Source organism: Lepidochelys kempii, chromosome 3 (genome assembly GCF_965140265.1).
Source record: "Lepidochelys kempii isolate rLepKem1 chromosome 3, rLepKem1.hap2, whole genome shotgun sequence".
Lineage (NCBI taxonomy): Eukaryota > Metazoa > Chordata > Testudines > Cheloniidae > Lepidochelys > Lepidochelys kempii.
Window position 1 is genome coordinate 42,720,825 of NC_133258.1, and position 26,282 is coordinate 42,747,106.

At 39.5% G+C, this 26,282-nt stretch overlaps 1 protein-coding gene across 4 annotated transcripts in view; it reads right to left on the reverse strand.

Moving 5' to 3' along the window:
- Positions 1 to 26,282, reverse strand: part of CSMD1 (CUB and Sushi multiple domains 1) — a 2,000,616-nt gene that overhangs the window by 816,560 nt on the left and 1,157,774 nt on the right. For all 4 annotated transcript variants that reach the window (XM_073336216.1, XM_073336215.1, XM_073336217.1 and 1 more), the window contains exon 6: positions 8,825 to 8,937. In XM_073336216.1, the coding sequence (XP_073192317.1) occupies positions 8,825 to 8,937 (113 nt within the window). The remainder of the gene's footprint in view (positions 1 to 8,824; positions 8,938 to 26,282) is intronic.

A 26,282-nucleotide genomic window follows, 5' to 3' on the forward strand; every position in this document is an offset into this window, starting at 1 on the left:
TCATTGTTTAACTTCTGTTTGTTAAATCCTGAATTATTCAAGGTAGTCAAACAGAGCACACAGGTAAGTTCTGGTGCATAATGATCAAAACATTTAATACCTTAATACCTTTCTGAACCCCTCTCTCCTAACTGACCAAATACATCGTATTTAATTCAAACACTCCTCTCCAGGGATCAACTTTACGCGATACACAGTAGAATACACCAATTGTTAGAAGAAAAGGAGGACTTGTGGCACCTTAGAGACTAACCAACTTATTTGAGCATAAGCTTTCGTGAGCTACAGCTCACTTCATCGGATGCATGCATCCAATGAAGTGAGCTGTAGCTCACGAAAGCTTATGCTCAAATAAATTGGTTAGTCTCTGAGGTGCCACAAGTACTCCTTTTCTTTTTGCGAATATAGACTAACATGGCTGCTACTCTGAAACTAATTGTTAGAACTCTTTAGGCTTGGGTTTGAAAACTTTCTTTCAGAGAAATTTCAAGATAAATAATTTTGAATAAAATAAATAAATAAATAAATAAGTTTAATTTCTAATTAATTTAATTTCTAAATAAAAATTAAAGAGATTTACTAAGGATTCTTTAGTTATAGAAAAATCAGCACTGTGACTTATGTTCTTTGCTTTTAAAATGAAAATAGGAACCCAAAGTCTCCTAATTTTTAAGAATATACTAAACAATTCTGAATCATTATCAAATATATTGTCACTCTGTGTTTCATAATAATCTCAGTTGCCTCAATGGCAAAGCTCCTGGGAAGAATTTACTTGCCTAGTATAAACCACTCAAATAGAGAAAGAATGCTAACATTTTTATACTACCACATGTTACAGTAAAATAATATTGGTTCCAATTTGTCTCTGGGGTTGTGTGCCCCCCCGCCAACTAAGAGATATAATCAGCTAACACACCTAGAGGCAAAATCTTGACCCTGGAACCATGGCAGTGTCGGTGTAGTTCTACTCTACAAGATAGGAAAGAGGACAGGCTTCCAGGGAGCAGGAGCTGTACAGTGGGTGTGCACTCCTTACGAAATTTAGAGCTCTGCTCCAAAGAAGCTCTTGCCTGTCAGTATGAGTGGGACATTGATTGCAGAAGGATGGAAATTGAGTGAATCTACCCTCTTTTCCCAGGGAGGGTGTGGGTCAGAAAAGTAGCTTTAGGGTACAATCCTAAAACAAAGAATCCCCCCTTGTGCCCCTCTCCTGTTCATACTCCCTGCATATCTGCCAGCAACCAGCCTGACTACTGAAGGTGGGTATTGGGTAGAGAATTTCCCCCAAGTGCACCAAAGAGGCATGAACAAACAAAAAAACAAAATTACAGAAATGTTGAAATCAGTCCAACATTATCACAATGAAATATTTCAATTTTTCATGTCAGATTCAGATGGGGATTTAGGCACCACTCACAAAACTGGATGAGGTGAGGTTAGTGCCCTTGTACCCTTTAGATCAGCAGTTAGGGTACTTACTTGAGAAGAGGGAGACCTTGATTCAAATCCCTGTTCCAGAGTGCACACCCACAGAAAGCAGGGGTTTGATCTTGGATCTTCCACAATACAGAGAAGTGTCCTAACCCCCAGGCTATGGAGGATTTTGGGTGGGAATCTGTCCTGTTGAAGTTGTTCCACTTTGTATAAATAAATATTTACTGGCAGAGGGACCGGAACTTGTCTGTTCCCCCTCCCAGATGAGCATCTGAACTAGTAAAAAGAAAAGGAGTATTTGTGGCACCTTAGAGATGCTCAAATAAATTTGTTAGTCTCTAAGGTACCACGAGTACTCCTTTTCTTTTTGCGAATACAGACTAACATGGCGGCTACTCTGGATACTGAACTAGTGTCATTCTCATTCTCTTTGTCTGGCACAATGCCTAGTCAAACACTTTAAAGAATGTGGAACAGTTTCAACGACAGAGACTGAGAACAACTCACCTCAGAATACCCTTCACCCCAGTAATTAGGGCATTTACCCGAGATGGGGGTGACCTGGGTTCAAATTCCTGTTCTAGAGCAGGATTTGAACTCAAGTCTCCCTGCATCCAAAAGGTATAAGGCAGGCATCCCCATTTTTTTATGAATCTAGCCTTTTATTTCCTTGGCTTTTACTTAAAAAATCAGAAATAAAATGATTTGTTTTGAATCAAATAAAACACTTATTTTGACATGGAACATTTTGTTTCAAGTTGAACAGAACATTTTGTTTTATCCAAAACTTTTTCCTGAACTTTTTGATTCACAAAAAATTCTGAAAAAAAATTCATTTTGGTTTGACACAAGCGATTTTTTTTAAAACAAATTTTTGCAACTGCCGGTGAACCGAAATTAAATACCCCCTGCGCACCCTACCCACACACACATTTGCAGAGATCTAAATAGGAGTGCAAGGTGCTCCTGCTGAAGGCAACAGTAACATGCAGCACTCTGTGTTTTGTGTGGGGAAGGCTCCTATACTGGCCTGATTTTGAAGAGCCTATGTCACTGCCTATCCGCTGCACCTCCCTCTTCTTTCCCATGACAATTTTCTGTGAAGAAACAATTTAAGCAGTCTCAAGTCTAGACAATCAACTCAATGAAATAACAATGGACTTGGATGTATAGTACTGTTATTAAATGGTATAGGGGATTTATTTTCTGAGTGTAAAATGTAATGAACTAAAAATAAGTGACATCATTTTAGCTGGATAGTAGCTCTTGAGTGATTAATTTTAAACTGGAGCTTAAACATGAGCCTCAAAAGAGTAAGCAACAATACTACCATTTCATTTTCAGTTAGCTTGTGTATTGCTACTTTTTGGAAGCATTATTGAGTAAAAGCTAAAATCTCAAGATTAAATCGTTTACTTATAAAGATAGTCTAAAATAGCACAGCAAGCTATTACCAGCAGGAGAGTGAGTTTGTGTGGGTGGCTTTTGGAAAAAAAAAAGAAAAAAAAGGGGGGGGGGGTTCGAAAACCTGGATTTGTGCTGGAAATGGCCCACCTTGATTATCATACACATTGTAAAGAGAGTGGTCACTTTGGATGGGCTATTACCAGCAGGAGAGTGAGTTTGGGGGGTGGGGGTGGGGGAGAAAACCTGGATTTGTGCTGGAAATGGCCCAACTTGATTATCATACACATTGTAAGGAGAGTGATCACTTTAGATAAGCTATTACCAGCAGGAGAGTGGGGTGGGAGGAGGTATTGTTTCATGGTCTCTGTGTATATAATGTCTTCTGCAGTTTCCACAGTATGCATCCGATGAAGTGAGCTGTAGCTCACGAAAGCTTATGCTCAAATAAATTGGTTAGTCTCTAAGGTGCCACAAGTACTCCTTTTCTTTTTGCGAATACAGACTAACACGGCTGTTACTCTGAAACCTGTCAATAGCACTTTAATCTCTTTCAATCAATCTTTCAACCACCTGAAACTGAATTAAGCCTGCACAACTCTATTTTTGATCAGATTGCTTGCTTAAGTCCATTAATTTATAATTTGTTATTATATGCTTGTTCTCGCATAAAAGTGAATATATTTAATTCTACAAACAAATTCTTCAAAGAAGGATTACCTTTCAAAAAGAGACTGCATGCTAATTATTGTTCAGTTTTGAGGAATATTTAAATATAGGTTATACATACATTTGCGAGTGTATGCAAACACAGACTGAGAAATGAAACATGAGCACGTATCGGGGGAAAACATATACACAGTATATAACAAAGAAGTTCAAGAGCAGTAAAATTGCAGAATTATGCACTCAAAATTTAGGACATGCCAGATTTCAGATTGCCCATGCAACCTTAATTCAGCCCCTTTGTGTGTATGCATTATGGTATGGTATTTAATTACATGCCGTGTAACAATTTTATCTGTGAGACAAAGTGGGTGAAGTAATACCTTCAATTGGGCCAACTTCTGTTAGTGAGAGAGAAAACCTTTCAAGCTTCCACAGAGCTCCTCTTCAGGTCTGGGAAATGTATTCAGCATGCCACAGCTACGTACAAGGTGGAACAGATGTTTAGCACAAGTTCTAACCACATATTTCAATGGACCGTTCAAGGTGATCTGGTCCATCAACACCTCTCCAGTCATGGGAAAGGGCAGCTAGCCTGGGAGTGGTGATAGTGGGTTATAGATTGTTGTAATAAGCCATAAATACAGTGCCTCTATTCAGTTCATGATTTTATAGTGTCTAACAAAGTTATGAATTTAAGATCCCAGATTAGTCTTTTGAAGGTGTTGTCCAGGTTTCCTATCAGGATGAGGACTAAAAGGTCAGATACAGAGTGATTGCTTTGTAAAAAGTGTTCACCCAAGCTTATACGGTGTTTTTGTCTATTATCATTTTTTCTGTGTGAGTTTATTCAAGAGCACAGTGATTGTCTCACTTTACCCACATATTGAACCTGCTTCAAAACAGATATAACCCCCCACCTCCCCCGGTCCAACTATACACTCCCAATATCAGAGGAGCAGCCGTGCTAGTCTGTATCTGTAAAAAGAAAAAGAGTACTTGTGGCACCTTAGAGACTAACAAATTTATTAGCTCATAAGCTTTCGTGAGCTAGCTGTTTACACTCCCAATTGTCACTTAATATCCCACACACTGGAACCCAAAGGGGGTAGCATAGTCGATGGGGACCACAGCCTGAATTAAATCTTTCCTGACTCACCCCCATTCTTGTGGCCTTCAAACAACCACCGAACCCCTCCAAGCTCATAATCAGAAGCAAGCTCCCTCACAGACTAGGACAGAGCAACAAAGTGGCACCCTGCCAAAATAACAGATGCAAAACCTGTAGACATATCTCTCCACTCTACAATGATCAACACCCCCACAACACACCTTTCAGGATTCATGGGTCTTATACACGGCTATCACAACATGTGGTGTATGTCATCTAGAGCACTAAATGCCTCAATAACAACTATATGGGCGAAGTGAAACAATTACCACTTCTCTAATAAACTCACACAAAAAAATTATAAAAGAAAAAAAAAACACTTGTCATCTTTTCATGAACAGTTCTCACAGAGTAATCATTATATATCTGACCCTCACCCACAGCTCCCAACCCCCATGTTAATTGGTCACTTCACCTTGAATGGTCCCTTGAAATACGTATTAACTACTTATGCTAAACAATCTGTTCCAACTTGTATTTAGCTGTTACACTCGGAGTACATTTCCCAGACCTGAAGAAGAGTTCTGTGTAAGCTCGAAAGCTTTTCTCTCTCACCTGAAGAAGTTTGTCACCCACCTTTTTTTCTCTAATATCTTGGGACCAGCATGGCTACAAAAATACTTCATACAATTTTATCTGTCATCCTACGAATTTTTATTTGTTTTATGAGTATCACTTATGATTCCAACAGTCACTGTGAATTAGACTATCCACCTGCTAGTAGGAGCCTGGCACATAGCAAATACTTTGTCTGGGGTGGTATAGCAGGTCCATCAATGGCCACTACCCATTGAATAGTATTATCCTGACAGGACAATAGAGGCAATCAGAGATACTAACTGTTAATGTCCCTCTGTACCATCAACTGATAAACAGTTGGATGCCACAATTCCTCTCAAGGGCTGGATCACGGAAAACTCCAGTGTAAGAAGACAAGAGAAAAGTTATCACAAATTGACTTTAAAAGGGACATGCTTTTTAAGCATGAGGCAGAGGCCATCACCAAAGGAGAAGACTGAGCAGGAGGAGTGGGATGCAGGAAGATGCTGGACTTCCTGGAGCAAACTGGTCAAAATTCAGGATGGATGAGGAAACTGAAGGAGGGTCTTATGTGCCAGTGATTTTTGCCTAGATCTGTAGCTCTTGTGCTTTTCTATCAATAAAATATGAATATTTAAGATGTTCCTTCACAAAGTCTCTGTGTTACTTGCTTTAACTATCACATAGTCCCTGAAGAGAAACCGTAAAGCAGAGTATATAAGAATGACCATAAGGTCAGACAAATGGTACATTTAGTGCTGTATCCTGTCTTCCAACACAGGCTGGTGAAAGATTCTTCAGAAGGAGTGAACAGAAGAGGTCACTCTACTGAGTGATCCATCCCGTTGTCCAGTCCCAGCTTCTAGCACTCAGAGGCTTAGGGACACCCAGAGCTGCGTCCCTGGCCATTTTGGCTAATAGACATTAATGGACCTATCTTGCATGAATCTATTTAATTCTTTTTTGAATCCAGTTACACTTTGGCCTTCACAACATTCCCTAGCAATGAGTTCAACAGGTTGATTTTCTTTTGTCGGACGGATACTTCCTTTTGTTAGTTTTCAACCAGCTTCCTATAAATTTCATTGGGTGACCTCTAGTTCTCGTGTTATGTGAAGGGGTAAATAACTCTTCCTTATTCACTTTCTGCATATCATTCATGATTTATTCCTACTCTTTGGTTCCTATCTTTTAACCAGTACTGACTTTCCCTCTTAGCCCATGAACTGCTTACTTTGATTAAGAGCCTTTGGTGAAGGACCTTGTCAAAGGCTTTCTGAAAGTCCAAGTACGCGATATCCAGTGGATCACCCTTGTCCACATGTTTGTGGACATCTTCAGAGAATTCTAATGGTACCCATAAGGGTTCTGGGTGGTGTACTTAAATAACTGGAGAGACTTGAAGGGGATCAGCATTTGTCTTGGGGCCTAGGGCCACATCCCCAAGAGGATACTAGACACAAAGTCTGTCTAAGAGGCCATATTTAGAGGCAGCATCTGCAACTACAGAGATACAGGCGGCTTAGAAGCATGCAGAATTCAAAGGCTGGGTCCAATACAGCAGTCTGGTGTCTACAGCAAGAGAAGATTCTGCCAGGGCTATAACATGATCATATACTATTTTTCCCATAGGATCCTTGCCTCTGTTAATGCTGAAATATTCCCACAGAATGCAGTCTGAAGCAGACACCCAGCATTGAAAAGTTCACCTGAATGGCTGCAATTTGGCAGTTAAAAGCAACCAAAAACAGGATCTTATAATGGAAACTGTTTTCATCTTTAACTATTAGACTTACAGACAGCTCTGCCTATCATTAAATACCTTTAAAGTGTTAATTAGTGTACTACCAAATAGAAAGACTATATGACTATATTGAGCTACGTATGATGAACTGAATAATAATATTCTGATTTAAGTTAATAGATATTTTAGTATTTAAAGGCAATTTTCCTTACTTCCTTACTTCATTGCTTGCTGTTGACACATTAATACACTCTGCATTGCTGAGGTTCACTGAATTGCAATTTATCGGTAGTTTATAAAATGCCATTGCATTAACTTGCATGTAAAAAGGATGCGTTAAATTAGAAAAGGAGATTTCAAATAACAGTAAGAATTTGCAATTTATTAAGCTACCTCAAATTGTCATTTGAATACTGTTCTTTAAAAGCCAAGTTTTATGTTGCCACCAAAAGAAAAATTGTCAGATATATTATACAGTGCAACAAATACCCATTTTGCGTTTATAGTCTCACTAGGTGTTTCCTTTAAACCGCAATTCCATCTTATGCATTCACACATAAAATAGATTTTTTGTAAATCTTAGAATGTTGTCTCATCACTTTGCCCCGGACTTACCATGACTATTCGATAGATCCTTAACTTCCTGGTGGGTTGCCAGGATTACCCATAGTGTCCTTACAACTATTGGTGAATGAGATCCAGGATCAAATTTTATGTAGCGTAGTGCACTTCAATTACCAGGTGCCAAAAGTATCACTGCCCTCAGCCTCAGTAAGTTTTGTATAAACAAATTCTAAGTGCAATGACACACCACATTAGCTATCATGTTGTTTCACCTAAATAACCTATAAAGTGGTCAGGCATTATTAGTAAAAAATTTTAACTGAGAGAAGAAGAAAAAAATCCACCCTTTGTTCACAATGATTTTAAAAGTACAGGAGTACAAAGATGATAGATATTGTATCAAAAACATTTGATATGTTTTATTTTTACATATCTCATATAAATATAATCATCAGTAAACAGCACGCTTGAACAGAGGAATACAGATCCTACTGTGGAGTGACAACTTAAGCTATGAAGATGTCTATTTGCATGTGGGGGAAAAATAGTAACAAATAGCTTGTGTAAGTACAGGGTTTGAAGGTATACTCAGCTTCTACATCATCTGTATTTGTGATTTACAGGATAGTTTCCTATTTCTTTCTAATTTAATTACAAAATCATTGATTCTGAGTGATGATTTATCAAGTGCACAAATCAATGAAGATTCCATTCCAGAAAAATTGCATTTTGATGACTATCCAGGTGGACATAGACAAAAAATGACAGCAGCATTGACATCCTCTAGCTTTCTAATAAAGATGAATATGCAGATCTATTCAGTAGTCTGAAATGTGATTTATCTTGAGTTGGGGAGTGGTTAAATCTCCAAGTGATAAATGTAACCCTCAGGGCAAGAGCTTGATTATGAGTAATGAAGGAAGACAACAGTGAGATAGGGCCTGTCTTTGCACAGAATAGATTTTCTGTGACCTGCATTCTACTCATGATTTAAAGCAAAGATCTGAATTAATACAAAAAGATGCCACACATACAATTTATCTAATGTAAAAAGGTCAAATAAGCTTACCACTAGAGGTATATTTCACGGGGAATGTTGCTACTTTATGTGTAAACAATGTTAAATGAATCTCTGAATGGTATTTATTTTATAATATAATGATAGCTACTACTCAGCCTAAGGGCAGTAGAACCTAGACTTTAGCTTTTTACGGCACAGACCTGTGGTTTCTAAAGAAAAACCTACACCACTACCAGTTCTATTCACATTATTTTTGGTGACACTCTGTATTTCCTACCTTGGAACTGGGCATTAAATCCTTTCCGTCGGTGGTTACTGTCAGATGTGAAATGGAGTCGTAACCAGTTTTTGCTGCTGATAACAGGAGAAGGCAGGTTCATACCAGTCAACCTGGAGGTGGGGAAAAAAGTTTTTAAGATACGATGAAGCAAAAAACATGTATTTTAGACTGATTTAAAGGAAACAGACCAAGTGAAATTAAATATACTGGTCAAACTGTGCATCATGCATCTGACAATTGTGATGCACTAGTACTATTACTGTATTTTCCTTTCCACCTAGTTCTTTGATAGGCAAATTGGTTTCTCCTTCTCTCATTATTATGGGAACTGTAATGGGAGAGAAAATTTCTAAAGTTTCTTGTTTCAGCTGTTAACTTATCTGCAGAAAAGTTGGCAAGTGATCTTATGACAAAACATCAAAATGCATAAGGTCATATTTATCTTAAATGTTGGTAAACAGTTGCAGAGAATGGTATTCAGTAGCAAATCGATGCACTCCCTTAAGTGAAATGTTATTAATTTTAGAAGAACAATATAAATGTTTCATCTCATATATCTCATTTACAAGGACATCAACCTAGCAAGAAAAACTCTCTGTATTATACACAAACAAAAATGTGTGCGCACCTGAGAAGGGTCAGTTTTGCATATAATAAACCTCAGAAGCCATGTTTTTGTTTTTTTTAAACCTGATATTAGTGAAAGTTCAGATTCAACAACCCCCCCCCCCACACACACACACTTAATTCCCATTAAAAACTGAGCAAGGGGTCAGATAAACAGTCTGGATTTTGTGTAAATCTGGAATCTCTTCTAAATATATATGTTGTATGAACATTTCATTTTTACAATTAAAGACTGGAATAAAGAAGTCTGCAAAATGTTGCTTAGGGCCATTTTTTTCTCTTAGTTATGCTGGGTTTTTACCAGGATTAACTGAAAGCAGAATATTCTCCATGGAGTCTAAATTCTTACATTACAGGAAAAATAACTTTGTTCATTTGACAAATGAAGATTATTTAGATTAATGAACAAACATCATAGCATGTTATAAGTGTGTGTTGTATAAGTAATGAACACTTAATAATATGATGTCTTCCTTGCTATATCACTGCTGTTAACACTTTACTGAAGAAACAGAAGAAACAGTTTTTGGTGTACAAATTTTAATTTGTACAGATTAGTGGAATGCAGATTAGATGGTTCTATCACACCTGGTCATAATATCGAAATCTATTAATACTGGACCTTTTTGGCCAACTTCATTTTTTAAACATTTAAGTTACTTAAATGGTGCTATTTGAAATTTTAAAACGAACACATCCTATGTATGGAAAGGCTGCAGCTCATCACACAAACATTAAATATTGACCATAAAGAATAGGAGTAAAATTAAATTTACAAAAGGAGTACTTGTGACACATAAGAGACTAACAAATTTATGCATGCATCCGATGAAGTGAGCTGTAGCTCACGAAAGCTTATGCTCAAATAAATTTGTTAGTCTCTAAGGTGCCACAAGTACTCCTTTTCTTTTTGCGGATACAGACTAACACAGCTGCTACTCTGAAATAAATTTACAGATAACTTCATATCTAATCCTTCTAAGAATAACAAGAATGATGTCTCCAGATTCATATTTTTGGTGATTTAATCCAAACCTCACTTGGCATCTCACAAGATTACATTGTTACAGTTCATAAGTGCACAGTCAAACAACTCTGCTCTTCAAATTAAGGGAACAAGGCCTCAGAGAGTGCTCTTGAAAATGTATAAAACTACCACTTTTTATAATGTATCTTTAACAATAACCTTTTACTATACTTTTAACTACAGATGAGTGTCTGTAAATTTAGGATATCTGGGAATATAACCTGTATTTTTTTTCCAATTATGGTATTTTTCTGTTTAAATATTTTACTTCATATTTTGAATTCTGAAAACACTGTATGGATCTTTTAATTAAGTTTCTTCTGAATAAAAATTTTAAAAGTTTTTAAGTTTCTTCTGAATAAAAATTTTAAAAGTTCTTCATTTCTGACACTCCCCTGCCCTCTATGCCCTGATTCTTCAAAGGGAGTTTTATAGACGGCTCTTCAGGCCTATAGCTTCAGTGGGAGTTTGTGGGGTTGTTGATATCCAACTACTTGGATACCTTTTCAGGGTCATGCCCTTAATTATTGTCAGCCTGAACATTACCACATGCCATAAAAGAGATATTTTGTGGTTATATATAGTATTCTGTATTCTAAAAGGGACAAAAAGACATAGCAAATTATGACAGGTTTCAGAGTAACAGCCGTGTTAGTCTGTATTCACAAAAAGAAAAGGAGTACTTGTGGCACCTTAGAGACTGACCAATTTATTAGAGCATAAGCTTTTGTGAGCTACAGCTCACTTCATCAGATGCATATCGTGGAAACTGCAGCAGACTTTATATATACACAGAGAATATGAACCAATACCTCCTCCCACCCCACTGTCCTGCTATTTAATCTACTATATGACAAGTACTGTAATTCCCATGACCCTGATTGCTGATGGTATTTTGCCAGTTCTGTTCTCACAAACACTACCTTGAACAAACTTCAGTGCAAACTTTCCCCATTTCCTCATTGGATCAAAATTAGAATCAATATATGCATACAGGGAAAAAGCCATAATAATCATTACATTGATTTTTCTGAGGTAAGAGTATGCCCTTGGAAAGGGAGTAGCTATGGACATAAATATGAGATAGATAATTATACCAGTCAGCTCTGTGTTCTTGGGGAACCAGGGCACAGTATCCAGCCTGTCTGACTCATGAAGGACCGCCCCACCCCCCAGCCTGTGCTTGAACCAAAACAGATCAGAAGAAAGACTTACAGAAAGCAATAAAAGGTGGTTATTTTTATCACCTAAACCCCTCCTGACAAGAATGACAGGATTAAGGCAACTCCCCTAGCCTCATCTGCATCAAAGATGGGACAGGGAGGCATCTCCATTAGCATACAGAATGAAGAACAGAGATTCCAAGGCAAGAACCGTACTGAACTCTGGGACCAGAAAATCAGGGAAGCACTGCATCATGGGGGATCTCTGCTGCAGATGTTAATGAACGTACACCTGCACACACCCAGCTCAGCAGTTATCAGACCAACTCTAGTAATGAATCCTTGATTGATATCCAAAACGCTGAAGCTGCCTAATTGCATTGTGAACTCCCTTGAAGGAACACGACTCATAGCCAGGAATGATCAGTTCCTATAGTCTAGCCTAAAGAAAACCCTTGAGTCATCAGTTTACCCCTAAACAAATCTAGTGTTATCCCTTGAACTGTTGTTGTTTCCCTACAAAAACCCCTACCCACATTCAAGTAAGGGTTCTGATGCCTGGATCCAAACTCTGCAGCAGTTCCACTGGGACTTCATCTTCTCCTCACTGATCGTGCTGGGGGCTTTGCCTGTCTCCAACACTCAGGACCCTGAGTTACCACCATCACGTGGGAACCCTGAACAGTTCAAGCTTCATGCAGTCGTGAGACCCCACCGCGGGGATAACTTTTAATCCTGACTTATTTGATCAGGTATAGTTTTCTATATCTGTAATCTTTAATGATGTAACTGTTCTGTTTGTTTAGGCTCTCCTTGTGTGGTTATCACTATTATTCAATAAATAACTTTTTTTGGTTAAGCTGGTTGATTCCCCCCTCTCTCTCTCTGAACTTCACTCTTTTGTGTTTTTGGCTTCCCCATTTACTCTGCAGCAATGCTCTTCTTACCTAAGCTAAAGATCCCTGTGGGGTTTGCTCAGCAAGTGGGTTAGTACCAGAACAATTGTGACGTGAAAGTGGGGACAGGGACATGCTGAACCTATGACATACGAGGGTGGCAGCTTGGAAGTGCTGCTCAACCCAGCCTATTGAGTCCAGGAGCATATAAGTGTGGCAGCTTGGAAATCCTGCTTGATTTAGCCCACTGAGTCCAGGGACATAGAAGGGGTCAGCTTGAGAGTGCTGATTGACCCGGTCCACTCAGACTTGCTCTTTTAGTGTGTGTGTGTGTGTTCATCTGATTCTGGGGCTAGAGTAACCCAGCCCTGGGGAACCTAGGTCCTGCAGGATAGCTCCGGGGACTTGCAAAAGGGAGAAGTAGAGCTCCATATGAAAATAAAAGTGACACAAGCAGTTCATTGATATAATTACAGACATCCCCCCCCCCAACAGTAACCCTAATACATGAGCATACCCCAAAGTAAGGGGGAAATCTGGCAACAATAATGCCACATATGATGTAGGATACAGTGCACACAGCGTGTGAAGTGTTCACAAACTAAACAACATATTAACCTTTCCCCTTATACATGTCCATGTCAGGTTACAATCTAAAATGATTCCAAAATTAATGTCATAGACTCTAGAATTTAAGGCAACAAGGAACCATTAGATCATCAAGTCTGACATCCTCTACATCACATTACATTTCATCCAGTTACCCCAGTATTGAGCCTAATAACTTTGTGTTTAGCTAAAGGGTATGTTCCAAGGCATCCAATTTTGATATGAAGACATTAAGAGAAAGCAAATCCACCACTTCTTTTGTCAGTTTGTAAAAGTGCTTAATCACTCTCACTGTTAAAAATGTGTACCTAATTTCTAATTTGAATTTGTCTGTCTTCATCTTCCAGCCATTGTTCTTGGTATGCCTTTCTCTGTTTATGTAAGAGCTTCTGGTATTTTTTCCCCATGGAGGTACTTGTACACTATAATCAAATCACCTGTCAGCCTTCTTTTTCATAACTTAAACAAACTGAACTCTGTATGACTGCCCAATCCTTTATCAGTATTTACCACTCCTCCAATTGTTGCGTCATCTGATAGTAAATATTAACATTTCATGATTTTTGTATGTTAAACTCTAATAATTCTTGTCTTACTAACTGTTCTCCCAGAAACCTTACAGTGTTATCAAAAAGCATTTCTGAATTCTAAGGCCTCAGAGTCTTGGTTCTTAACCTGAACCTAGAGGGTGGCCAGCATTCAAAAATGTTTATAAACATAGAATATCAGGGTTGGAAGGGACCTCAGGAGATCATCTAGTCCAACCCCCTCCTCAAGGCAGGACCAATCCCCAACAAAATGATCCCAGCCAGGGCTTTGTCAAGCCTGACCTTAAAAACTTCTAAGGAAGGAGATTCCACCACCTCCCTACGTAACGCATTCCAGTGTTTCACCACCCTCCGAGTGAAAAAGTTTTTCCTAATATCCAACCTAAACCTCCCCCACTGCATCTTGAGACTATTATTCCTTGTCCTGTCATCTGCCACCACTGAGAACAGTCTAGATCCATCCTCTTTGGAACCCCCTTTTAGGTAGTTGAAAGCAGCTATTAAATCCCCCCTCATTCTTTTCTTCTGCAGACTAAACAATCCCAGTTCCCTCAGCCTCTCCTCATGTGTTCCAGTACCCCAGTCATGTCTTCCAGTACCCCAATCATTTTTGTTGCCCTCCACTGGATGCTTTCCAATTTTTCCACATCCTTCTTGTAGTGTGGGGCCCAAAACTGGACACAGTACTCCAGATGAGGCCTCACCAATGTCAAATAAAGGGGAACTATCACGTCTCTCAATCTGCTGGCAATGCCCCTACTTATACAGCCCAAAATGTCGTTAGCCTTCCTGGCAACAATGGCACACTGTTGACTCATATCCAGCTTCTCATCCACTGTAACCCTAGGTCTTTTTCTGCAGAACTGCTACCTAGCCAGTTGGTCCCTAGTCTATAGCAGTGCATGGGATTCTTCCATCCTAAATGCAGGACTCTGCACTTGTCCTTGTTGAACCTCATCAGATTTCTTTTGGCCCAATTCTCTAATTTGTCTAGGGCACTCTGTATCCTATCCCTACCCTCCAGCGTATCTACCTCTCCTCCCAGTTTAGTGAAGTATTGGGCTGTATCTACTCATCCTCAATGTCTCTAAGTCTGTGAGAGTCTAGATATCTGGAGGAAAAGATCCCTTAAAACTAATGGAAGATATTGACAGATGTCTGTTATGATAAACAAAACTGGGTAATTGAAGAGGGTTGCTAATGACCCAGTTATGTTCTGTGATTGATGAGAGGTATTTGTTGTTGCAGATGTTTTCTGTGATAAATGAAATAATTACCCATTGAAAGAAGATTTTAACTCATCAGGGAGTGCTTGTTGTAACAGGTGCTCCGATTAACAATTAGGTTTGAAATCCCTTTAGTTTATTGATCATGTAACCTAAGATACCATACAAGAAATTCCATTAGTAATTAGGTAACATGAGAATTTGAAAACAGACCACGATGAAATTAATTTTGGGAAAATACTTTTCCCTCCAAAAAGGGATACCTTTGTCTCATACCCATACTCATAACAGGAAAGAGGATTTTGGAGTTAGATTGGGAAATTTATTCCACTAGCATCCCACCAGTGACAGAGGGAGGCAACATAGGCCAGCTCTTCATATTACTCAAAAGCTGGTAAAATAGGTTTTCCTTCTGTATTTGTTTGATAACCTTTGATTAAATAATTCCATTTAAGCCTGTTATTTTGACAATCTCACATTATTATTATTGTTAAATTAAACTCAAACAGACAACACATCTGCAAATTTTATGAGCAGTGATTTTATATTTACTTGTAGATTATTGAAGAAAATGTTGAATAGCATCAGGCCTAGTACTGTTTAGGGTTGCCAGGCATTTGGTATTTGACTGGAACACCCAGTCAAAAAGAGACCCTGGTGGCTCCAGTCAGCACCGCTGACCAGGCTGTTAAAATCAGATCGGCGGTGCAGTGGGGCTAACACAGGAACACTGACTGCCTTGGCTCTGCGTGGCTCCTGGAAATGGCTGGCATGTCCCTAGGCACAGGGGTGATCAGGGAAGCTCTGTGTGTTGCCTCCACCCCTAGCACCGGCTCTGCAGCTCCCCTTGGCCGTGAACCACGGCCAATGGGAGCTGAGGGGGCGGCAGCTGCAGGCACAGGCAGTGCACACCATACAGACCTGCCTGCCTTACCCCAACTGCACCGCTGGCCGGGAGCCGAGTGAGGTAAGCACTGCCCAGCTGGAGCCCGCACGCCAAACCCCTCCTGCAGTCCAATCTCCTGCCCCAGGCAGAATCCCCTCCCACACCCAAACTCCAACCTGGAGCCCACACCTCAAACCCCTATTTTAGACCTCAGTCCCCTGCCCATAGGCCCATCCTGCCACCTGAACCGCTCATTTCTGGCCCCATCCCAGAGCCTGCACCCCCTTCTGCACTCCAACCCCCACCTCTGCCCAGTGAAAACGAGGGAGGGTGGGGGTGAGCCAGTGATGGAGGGAGGCGAGATGGAGTGAGTGGGGGTGGGGTCTCAGAGAAGGGGTGGGGCTTCCGTGAAGGGGAGAGACAGGAGGCAGGGGAAGGGTGTCTGGTTTTGTGCAGTTAGAAAGTTGGCAACCCTAGTACTGATCCCTGTTGAACCCCATTCGAAACACTCCCATTCCATTATAATTCCCTGTGTTTTTGAGATCTGTCAGTTAGCCAAGTTTTAATCCAGTTAATATCTGCTCAACTGACACTGTAGAATTTTAGCTTTCTAATCAGAATGCCATGTGTGCTAAGTCAAACACCTTAAAAAAATATTTTAATGTATTACATCTATCCAGTTACCCTTTATCAACCAAACTTGTTGTCATAAATATAAAGGGAAGGGTAAACCCCTTTGAAATCCCTCCTGGCCAGGGGAAAGCTCCTCTCACCTGTAAAGGGTTAAGAAGCTAAAGGTAACCTCGCTGGCACCTGACCAAAATGACCAATGAGGAGACAAGATACTTTCAAAAGCTGGGAGGAGGGAGAGAAACAAAGGGTCTGTGTCTGTCTGTAGTCGTCTTGGCCAGGGACAGAACAGGAATGGAGTCTTAGAACTTTTAGTAAGTAATCTAGCTAGGTATGTGTTAGATTATGATTTCTTTAAATGGCTGAGAAAAGAATTGTGCTGAATAGAATAACTATTTCTGTCTGTGTATCTTTTTTGTAACTTAAGGTTTTGCCTAGAGGGGTTCTCTATGTTTTTGAATCTAATTACCCTGTAAGATATCTACCATCCTGATTTTACAGGGGGGATTTCTTTATTTCTATTTACTTCTATTTTTTATTAAAAGTCTTCTTGTAAAACACTGAATGCTTTTTCATTGTTCTCAGATCCAAGGGTTTGGGTCTGTGGTCACCTATGCAAATTGGTGAGGCTTTTTATCCAACATTTCCCAGGAAAGGGGGGGTGCAAGTGTTGGGAGGATTGTTCATTGTTCTTAAGATCCAAGGGTCTGGGTCTGTAGTCACCTAAGCAAATTGGTGAGGCTTTTTACCAAACCTTGTCCAGGAAGTGGGGTGCAAGGTTTTGGGAAGTATTTTGGGGGGAAGGACGCGTCCAAACAGCTCTTCCCCAGTAACCAGTATTAGTTTGGTGGTGGTAGCGGCCAGTCCAAGGATAACGGGAGTAATATTTTGTACCTTGGGGAAGTTTTGACCTAAGCTGGTAAAGATAAGCTTAGGAGGTTTTTCATGCAGGTCCCCACATCTGTACTCTAGAGTTCAGAGTGGGGGAGGAACCTTGACACTTGTAATCTCATCAATGAATGAAATCGGGTTTGTTTGACAAGTTCTGTTTTCCATAAACTATGTTGACTGGCTTTAATTTTATTCTTATCTTTTAATTCTTTATTAATTGATTCCCATATTAAATTGTGAAACTGCAAGACTATAGAGAGGTACCCTTAACAATTTACTAATTTCATTGTGCATCTAAGTAAGGTTACCGGAATACTTAGGGAATAGTGCAAACACCGAAGTTGTTTTGCTGATTGTCTAAAAACAAATTGTCAAGGATTTCTATTTTCCTTTATTATTACAACTATTTTTTTCTTTAAAGTGTGACTATGACAACGTCACCATTCTTTCAAATATAATTGCAATTTACTCCTGCTGTTACTATCAGCTCTTGGTGCTAGTACTCTGCCCCAAAATCCAGTAGAGGTGAGGGCAATAAGTATTTAAGAATCTTTGGAGGGTGGCTGTATCATTCCAAGAGGGAGTTATTTAAAACAAATATCAATAATGCCTTCACTCCACCATGCATGTTAATGTTTTTCTTTATGTAATGTATTTTGGTAGGTGGGAGGACACGGAAATTTGGAAAATATTTAGATTAAAAAAATAACCAAAACTGTCTTTGCAGCTTGCAAGATTTGGACTGCAATGTTTCATGGTGGAAATTAACATGATATTTGAATTTATATTTTAATTTACATCTTTATATTCCAACCTAAACTGAGATGGCAGCAAATGAAATCTTTAGTCAAGCTTTTATTGAGGCAAGGTTTTCACCTTCAACAGAGAGTATAACATTCCAATATCAAAATTAGTGTACCTATTCAATGATAAAGAAAAACACCCTTGACTAGAAGAAATTTTTCCTCTAATCTGCAACTGAAGTGTTCATAACAAATCAACTTTATTCTCTATGATACAGGTACCTACTGATTCGTGACAATTATACACTGCTGACTCTTAAACTTGTGTAATGGCTCCAATTTTTTCTTAGCATGGACTTTTTCTGTAAGGATGTATTAGAAATTTTAAAGAAGACTGGGAACATTCCTGTTCCCAGTGAACTGAAAGAAGTAAACGATTAAAACCGAAAGGAGTAGCTATGGTTTTGCTTCTCTTTTGTTACAAGATTGTGAGATGAAAAGTCACTGGGTTGTAAACAACAGAACAATTTTGCTCAGTTTAGCTTGTATGGTCCCATGGATAAAATATTAGATTGGGAATGATCTCTGACCTTCTGTCTTGACCTAGAACAAGTGCCTCTGTTTATCCACCTAATCTTTGTCTTGTATATTTAAATTACAAACTGTTCAGAACAGGGATTAACTCTTACTATGTGTTGGCATCGCCTACCACAATGATGTGCTGAACTTGGTTGGGGCTTTAAGGTAGTACTGTAATACAATTAAGAGGAAGAAAAATCCATGCAATAGTAAAAGGATTTAGTATGGTACTTTGTGCTAACACCTTGATAGGAAATGGTATGTTCTGGATATAAAAAGCTTCCCTGTCTCTTTAGAGCTGCTCATTTTACTTACAGTGACACCTGCTTTCCCCGAAACATTAAAAGTTAATTGCTGGAAAGAAGTATTTTTTGTACAAAATAAATTTGCAGTAACACTTTATCTGGTTTGCCCAGAGCTGTGGGGTTAAAAGTCTGAGAGAGACCAATGCCGGAGCATTTTGAATTAAACTGTTATTTGAATTAAATGGTACATTAGCAAAGGAGTAAACACACACACACACAGGGACACACAAAAGCACATTCATAGTATGTCTATCATTGGCTGTATTTTTTATAGTTGTTCCCCAAATGCATACACAAAATATCTGTCAATCTACAATGCATATCTATAAACTCCATATGTTTTGGCTAAAATTGCCTCAGTATTTTCCCTTACTCTAAGAAATGATAGTGATAATATTATGATATTGACACAGTGACATAATCCCCGTTTGATCTCTATACTAATTTAGCTATATGTCTTCTGTGATATTTCAAACCAGAGAGGAATATGTTGATTTTCCATGTCTGACAGTCACTGACTGTTTATGTTTGAATTAAAGATGTAGTGAGCCATTGATACCCCATTCATATTCTAGTCTTCTGTCCTGTACAAATAAATAGTTGGAAGACTAGAATCAGGGTACGTGGGCAATATGTGAGCCTTGGTGCCTCTTCATAAGTTAGTCTTGTTCTAATAGGACCCAAACATGCACATGCACTATTCACATTCAATAGAAAGAATTTTACAAACACAGGGCTAAACTGGGGGATCTTCACACACTCTGGTGTGTCAATTGCACTATTTGAATAAGTAAATACTCTTCAACATGTGTAAACATCACAAAATTTAGCCCTTATGACTACAGTTGGATTCTGTTCATCTGAGTGCATTCAGTATCCAGATCAATTCCTTTTGCAACTGTCAAGGCTGATTCCCCACTCTGACACTTCAAGTGCAGGAGGTGGGGGCATGCAAGGATTTTAAAAATTAATACTGGACACTCCAGGCTGGTATTAAACACCCAAGGTTACAGCTTTTATCTGACCTTAGCTTGGTAAATGCTGCCACCACTCAAATGCAAACCCCTTGGAATCCAGGTTGGCACACTTGGGAATTCCTTCCTGGGGGGTACCCTCAAGCCCTTCCACCCCTACTCTGGGGAAGAGCTGAGAAAGAAAACAAAGGAAATTATCTGTTGCCCCCAGCTAATTAAACATCATATGCACAAACCTCTTAGGACACAAAAACCCAATCCTGTTCTTAAAAAAGGTAAATCTGATTAAAAACCAAAAAGAAAGAAAATATATCTGGAACTTAGGCTTTTGCTAGATTTTAAAAGAGCAATTCCAAAAACTAAGCACCCAAAATAGCTTTCTTGGGGGTTCAGCTTAAAGGTTACAAGCAAACAAAAGCATCTGGGGTTAGCACAGAGGAGTCCACTAGCCATAAGAAATAAACAGAAATAAATCAAAACGCATCTTTCTAAACATTTCTGATGTACTTACACATTTGGGGGCTCCAAATAAGTAGTTCCAGGTATGATCTGATGGGTCTTGGTGACCTCTGATCATTCCTGGCTTAAAGCTTCTCATAAATAACTGTTCCCTGTTCCCCTCTTTCCCAAAGGACCGCAACAGAGACAAAGGGGAAGTTTTTTCCCCACTTAAAAAAGTTTTAGCCTTCCCAATGGCTCTTTTGGTCAGGTGTCCACTCCCTTTCCTTTACCTGGGGGAACTTTGTTAACCCTTTAGAGGTATAGCAAGCAGAGAACAGCCACCAAGAGGATCTTTATAGCTAACTGGCTGGATGGATGTCCATAAAAGGGAGCTCCCCTCACCCTTCATTTATCATAGCAACTATTTCAGAACTTGCTTTATTAACTACATAAATGACATTTTGATTCATTTGCATAAAATTGATTTATTTAATAAATCTATTATTTTTGTATGAACTTAAATATTGTAAGGGACAGAATTGTGCAAAGTGAAAAAAGGAGAAAAGGAGTACACAAAGACTGTCTTTGCACCCCATGTCCAGATTCCAGGCACAAAAAATGTTCCTGCAGTCAGGAGCCATATAAGCTGTGCCCAGACACTGATACTTTTGTCCCAGACACTGCAGGAAGACAAGACAAGAAAAGACACCAGGAACGTGGTTTAACTAGGCCACAATTTTATTCAGTAACATATCTGGAAACTAAAAAAAACCAAAACATTTATTCATGACTGAGTATTGGTGATATAATAGCAGAATTTTCAGGAGCCTTCACAATCCATCACTAACTTTGAGCACTCAGCAGTTGATCTTCACAGATCTGAGGAACACCATCCATCCAACTCCTCACTGGTCATCTTCTACAAGGATAACTCTCCACCATTCCTTCCATAATAACTTTCTCCAGATAATTTCCACTTATACACCTATTGTGACCAAAGTACATACATTTGTGTCTGTTGATTTCTGCTCAGGGTTGGCTTCCCTCCAATAATATTTCCATCAGCAGCAGATCTGGCTCCCAGCCTGGTTGCTAGGCAACCCAGTAAGCTCAGCCGTGCCCAAAGATCCTTCTGCAAATGGTCCTGCTTCCTGATTGGGCAGGAAAACCTGCAGCCTGCTACTTGAGCCTTGAAGCAGCAGCAGTTGCGTGGTTGCTCAACGCATACCACACCTGTGCTTTCCCTGCTACTGCCTCTAGCTCTTGTTCCAGCCTTGAATTCTGCCCTCTCCAATCTAGTCTTTGGATCCCTGCCCTGTTCCCTATCCTGACTCAGGTTCCAACCTTTGACTGAGTCTGTCTTCATCCTCAGCATGGTATCTGACTACTGGATTTACACTTGCCACTACTCCCAACTGCCATGGCAACTGCCAGACAAGGTCCTGCTCCACCCACTGTGTAGATTACCAAGGCCTGGCAGCTTGCAATTTTTAACATAGGCATTCATCTTTTTTACTATCCAGGAGATATGCAAGAGTCTTCACCAGCACCGAATTCCAATAGCTTTCATTTTCTTCTTGTCAGCAGCATTAACTTCTCACAATTCACATACATAAATCGCTATGAAAAAAAAAGAGGATTTTCACCAGTTCCCTCTTTTTACATTTCTAGATGCTATGTTTTTTTACCCCACACTTTCTTTAGCAAGCCCACAGCTGAGCAAACCATTCTTAGCTTTCTTCTGGTTTCTTTGGAACAACCATCTTGGTTGGATATATGTGATCCAAGATAATTAATTTAATCTATTTTCTCTATGCTTGTCTGTTCATCATGATGTTTGCATCCTGTTTTTCTTAGTTGTGTCAACGTACATGAATTTTCTTTTTTGTTGCATTAAGGAATATTCCATATTACTCACTAACTGTTTTTACAGGCTCCACCATTTGTTGTATTTGCACCAACGGCTATAGCAAAGAGTGTCGTGCCATTGGCATATCTGAGGTAGGTTAAGAAGTGTCCACCAATTGAAATCTTAGCTCCTTCCACTTGGTCAAAACCTCCCAAACCTTGTCTCTTAACAAACTCTGTGCATACATTCCAGAGGCTTGGAGACAAAATAGACCCTTGTCTCACACTGTGCCCCATGGAAAACCACTTGCTGTCAGCTACTGTGAATTATCCAGCAACAACTCACCCAGTACAGGTCATACTTCCTATTATAATCTATTCAATCTGGTAGAGGACTGCCAACTGCCATTGCTGGGACCCACCACCCTCTCCCCATATAATAGTTAAGAAAGCTAATCTAGAGAGGGTTGTTTCCTTGTTGTACCAGAAAGTAGGGGCCCTAACCCTATTCCCACATTCTTTAGGAGATGCCTTCTCTCAATCTGTTTCAATTCCAGTTTATCAGGGAACTGGACACACACCCCTGGTGATGAGTACCTGCACTAGGCACCTGCCAAGATTAGAAAAAAAAATAATGTTACAACATAACCTACCAACCAGGTCCCCAGTCTGTTGAGACAACCGTAACAAACCCAAACCCTGCCTGGGGGTCCCCAATTCCTTCCAGTCCAAAAAAGCAGCTATCACAATGACCGTTGCAAGCCCCCCCCCCCCAACCTACTCCTACTCTAATCCTAAAGGGGGAGATTTTCTTCCTGGAGCCCCCTATTAAAGGGGAAGGGTTTATAAACTCTCCCCTTTGGGAACAGAAGCCAATAGGCTTAAGATGTACCTTACTGTCCAACCAATCAATTAATATTTATATTTTATCAATAATGCTCATGCAGACAAAGATATACTGCATATACAAATAGTCATACATAAAGTAGTGAATGTATTCCTATACAAAATAGACTGAGAGCACTATGTAAAGACTTTCTCCTGAATTTAATAGTTAGCAAGTGTTTATTAGTAATGAACTAAAACAAAGTAATGAACTAAACAACTTACAAATAGATACACACATATGATCTATTCACACAGGTATTTCATTTCATAGAAACTTCCAGGAGTAAATAATGTATTCCTTATTAAATGTAAGTCACATTGAGCAGAATTAGAAAGTCCCTCTTTGAAGCCTACATTAGGTCATCAAGGGATTGCAATAGTAGCCATTTTAATAAAATCAGCATATATAACCAGGTTTGACCACTAAGCCAATAATTTATTTTTATTTTCTCAATTAAAATGCCTTAGTAATTGTGATATCTTGTTTGACTAAAAGGTAATGCAAGGTGATTATTTAAATGGGGAAGACCTGAGAAAACAAGGTTCCTCTTGTTGTCTGTTGCTTAGCTTTGATATTGAGAAAGAAAATAATAGCAGCTAATGTTTTCATCTGAACAAGTATATAAAACAAAGTGCACTTTTGTTTCCTTTGCAGATTTGTTAAAATGTTACAGAATAAAATTAAAGAGCAATGCATTCTTTGCTATCATGTAATACTGCTGATAATTCACTTTCCTAAGGTTCTAAATCTATAAAAGAATTGAAGTAAATGAGACCTCAATTTTTTCTGCTCAATTCTTTTTGTTTTGTTAACTCATCTTTCCTCATCTGTTTTATCTACTTTGTCAACCTTTCTGGTTTTATCTGACAACTAGACAGCAGGCTCTCTGGTGCAGGGACTGTCTTTATTATTTGTCTGTACAATGTTTTCCTTGCCTGGGGTTCCTATGTGCTACTGTAATACAAATAAATAAATATTAAACAACAACAAGTGAATTGACTAAAGTAATAATATTCAGAGAGAAACACTATAGCATGGATGAACTGGTTCAGATAAAAAAAAAAACACTCCCAAACCATCATCCCCAAGTTAGGCCAAACCCTCCCTCTACTCCATTTTCACATAGCTCTGCACTTCCAGGATTCACCTGATCACAAAAATATTAATAATTTTACGGAATTTTACCATTTTGAAAATGCTGTACAAACATTTTATCTCGTCTTCACAACACCCCTCTGAGATATGTATTATCTCCATTTTAGATAGAAAACAGGCAAAGATAAGACCTTCATTTTGAAAAAAATCCACCTTGAAGTTGCTAGGGCATAAAAAACGAGAGATTCACAAAATCATGCATACATTCAGATGCCTACCTAGTCAGAATGAGAACCCTGTGATGATCATCCATCACTGGCTGAGATGAAATGAAAGATTAAATGACATGTGGTAGTTTTCAAAAAGGACACAGTGAGGCTGCAGGCACTACAAGACTAGACTGAATAAAACACAGAATGTTGAGTCCAGCACAAAGGTGCAACAAGGGATGGGGACCAGGAGACCTGTGGGCCTCTGACCAGAACTGGGTGGCATGACAGTGGTGCCCCTTCCTGAGTGCCAAGTCACAATACCACTCAATCAAATTTGGCCTGGCCACCACACTGTCATGACAAAGAGACAGTCAGTCCAAATGTCAGCGATGTTGTGACCCTGTGCACCTCTTTCCCCTCCCCCCACATATAGTTCTGCAGTTCTTCCAACACCCATAGGCACTCCCTGGAAAGAAGTGAGGCAGGGGGCACTGGGAACTCTCAGACTCTAGGAGCATGGGGGGATAGGATCCAGGCTTTATGTGCATCTTGGCATCTAGAGCTCCCAGAACTGCCTGGCCCCTGGTGGGGATGGTACTCTTCAGTCTGACTGCCTCTTTGGGTAAAAGCCTGAGCTGGGTGTAGAAGAGGGAGACTGCAGTGGGGAGAGCTCAGAGCTGGGTGTGGGCCACTGAGGGAGACGAGTGTGGGGCTGTGGCAGCAGGAGGGGAGTGTGTGTGTAGCTGGATGTGGGGGGAGAACATGGGTAAAGAGGAAGCGTGAAATAATTCAGATTTGGGTCTGGGGAAGAGAGCTTGGAATTGGATGTGGGGTGTGTGTAGAGTTAGATACAAAGCTTCAAGCTCAGTGCAAGTGGAGTGAGAGCTCTTGGCCCCCTATGTAGGAGAATTCTAGTTACAACCCTGTTCTAGGATAAAATAGATGTCAGAGACAAAAGCAAATATGGGGGATGTGAAAAAAACCTCAAGATAAAAGTATTGCCAAGGGATTGTCAACTTTAGGTAGCCTGGCTCCATTGCTTGTGTAATTTAAAAGAACTTCTTTTTATTTTCCTCCATTTTTATTTCAAATTTCCCATACCATGAGTGCAAGAGGTTTAAACAAACATATGTGGACAGATTGTACTTCTCTTTAAAGTGAAACAACCAATTGCTAAGTGAAAGAAGAAAACATTCTATAATCAAGTTTCACAAGATGGATCATCTTACACATGAAAAATATTGCCTTGCCTAAACTAATATTGCCTTGAAAACAGTTTAGCTTTTCACTCCACCTGGGATAATTAAATTAGAAAAAAACTATGCATATCTATTCAAGGGACACCATCATCGGACCTAGGAACATCAGCCACACCATCAGGGGCTCGTTCACCTGCACATCCACCAATGTGATATATGCCATCATGTGCCAGCAATGCCCCTCTGCCATGTACATTGGCCAAACCGGACAGTCTCTAGCAAAAGAACAAATGGACACAAATCAGACGTCAAGAATTATAACATTCAAAAACTAGTAGGAGAACACTTCAATCTCCCTGGCCATTCAAATAACAGACTTTAAAATGGCCATTCTTCAACAAAAAAGCATCAAAAACAGACTTCAATGAGAAACTGCGGAACTGAAATTAATTTGCAAACTTAACATCATCAAATTAGGCCTGAATAAAGACTGGGAGTGGCTAGGTCACTACAAAAAGTAATTTTCCTCTGTTGATATTCACCCCTTCTTGTCAACTGTTGGGAATAGGCTACATCCACCCTGTTTGAATTGGCCCCGTTAGCACGGACCCCCCCACTTGGTAAGGCAACTCCCATCTTTTCATGTGCTGTAATTTATATACCTGCC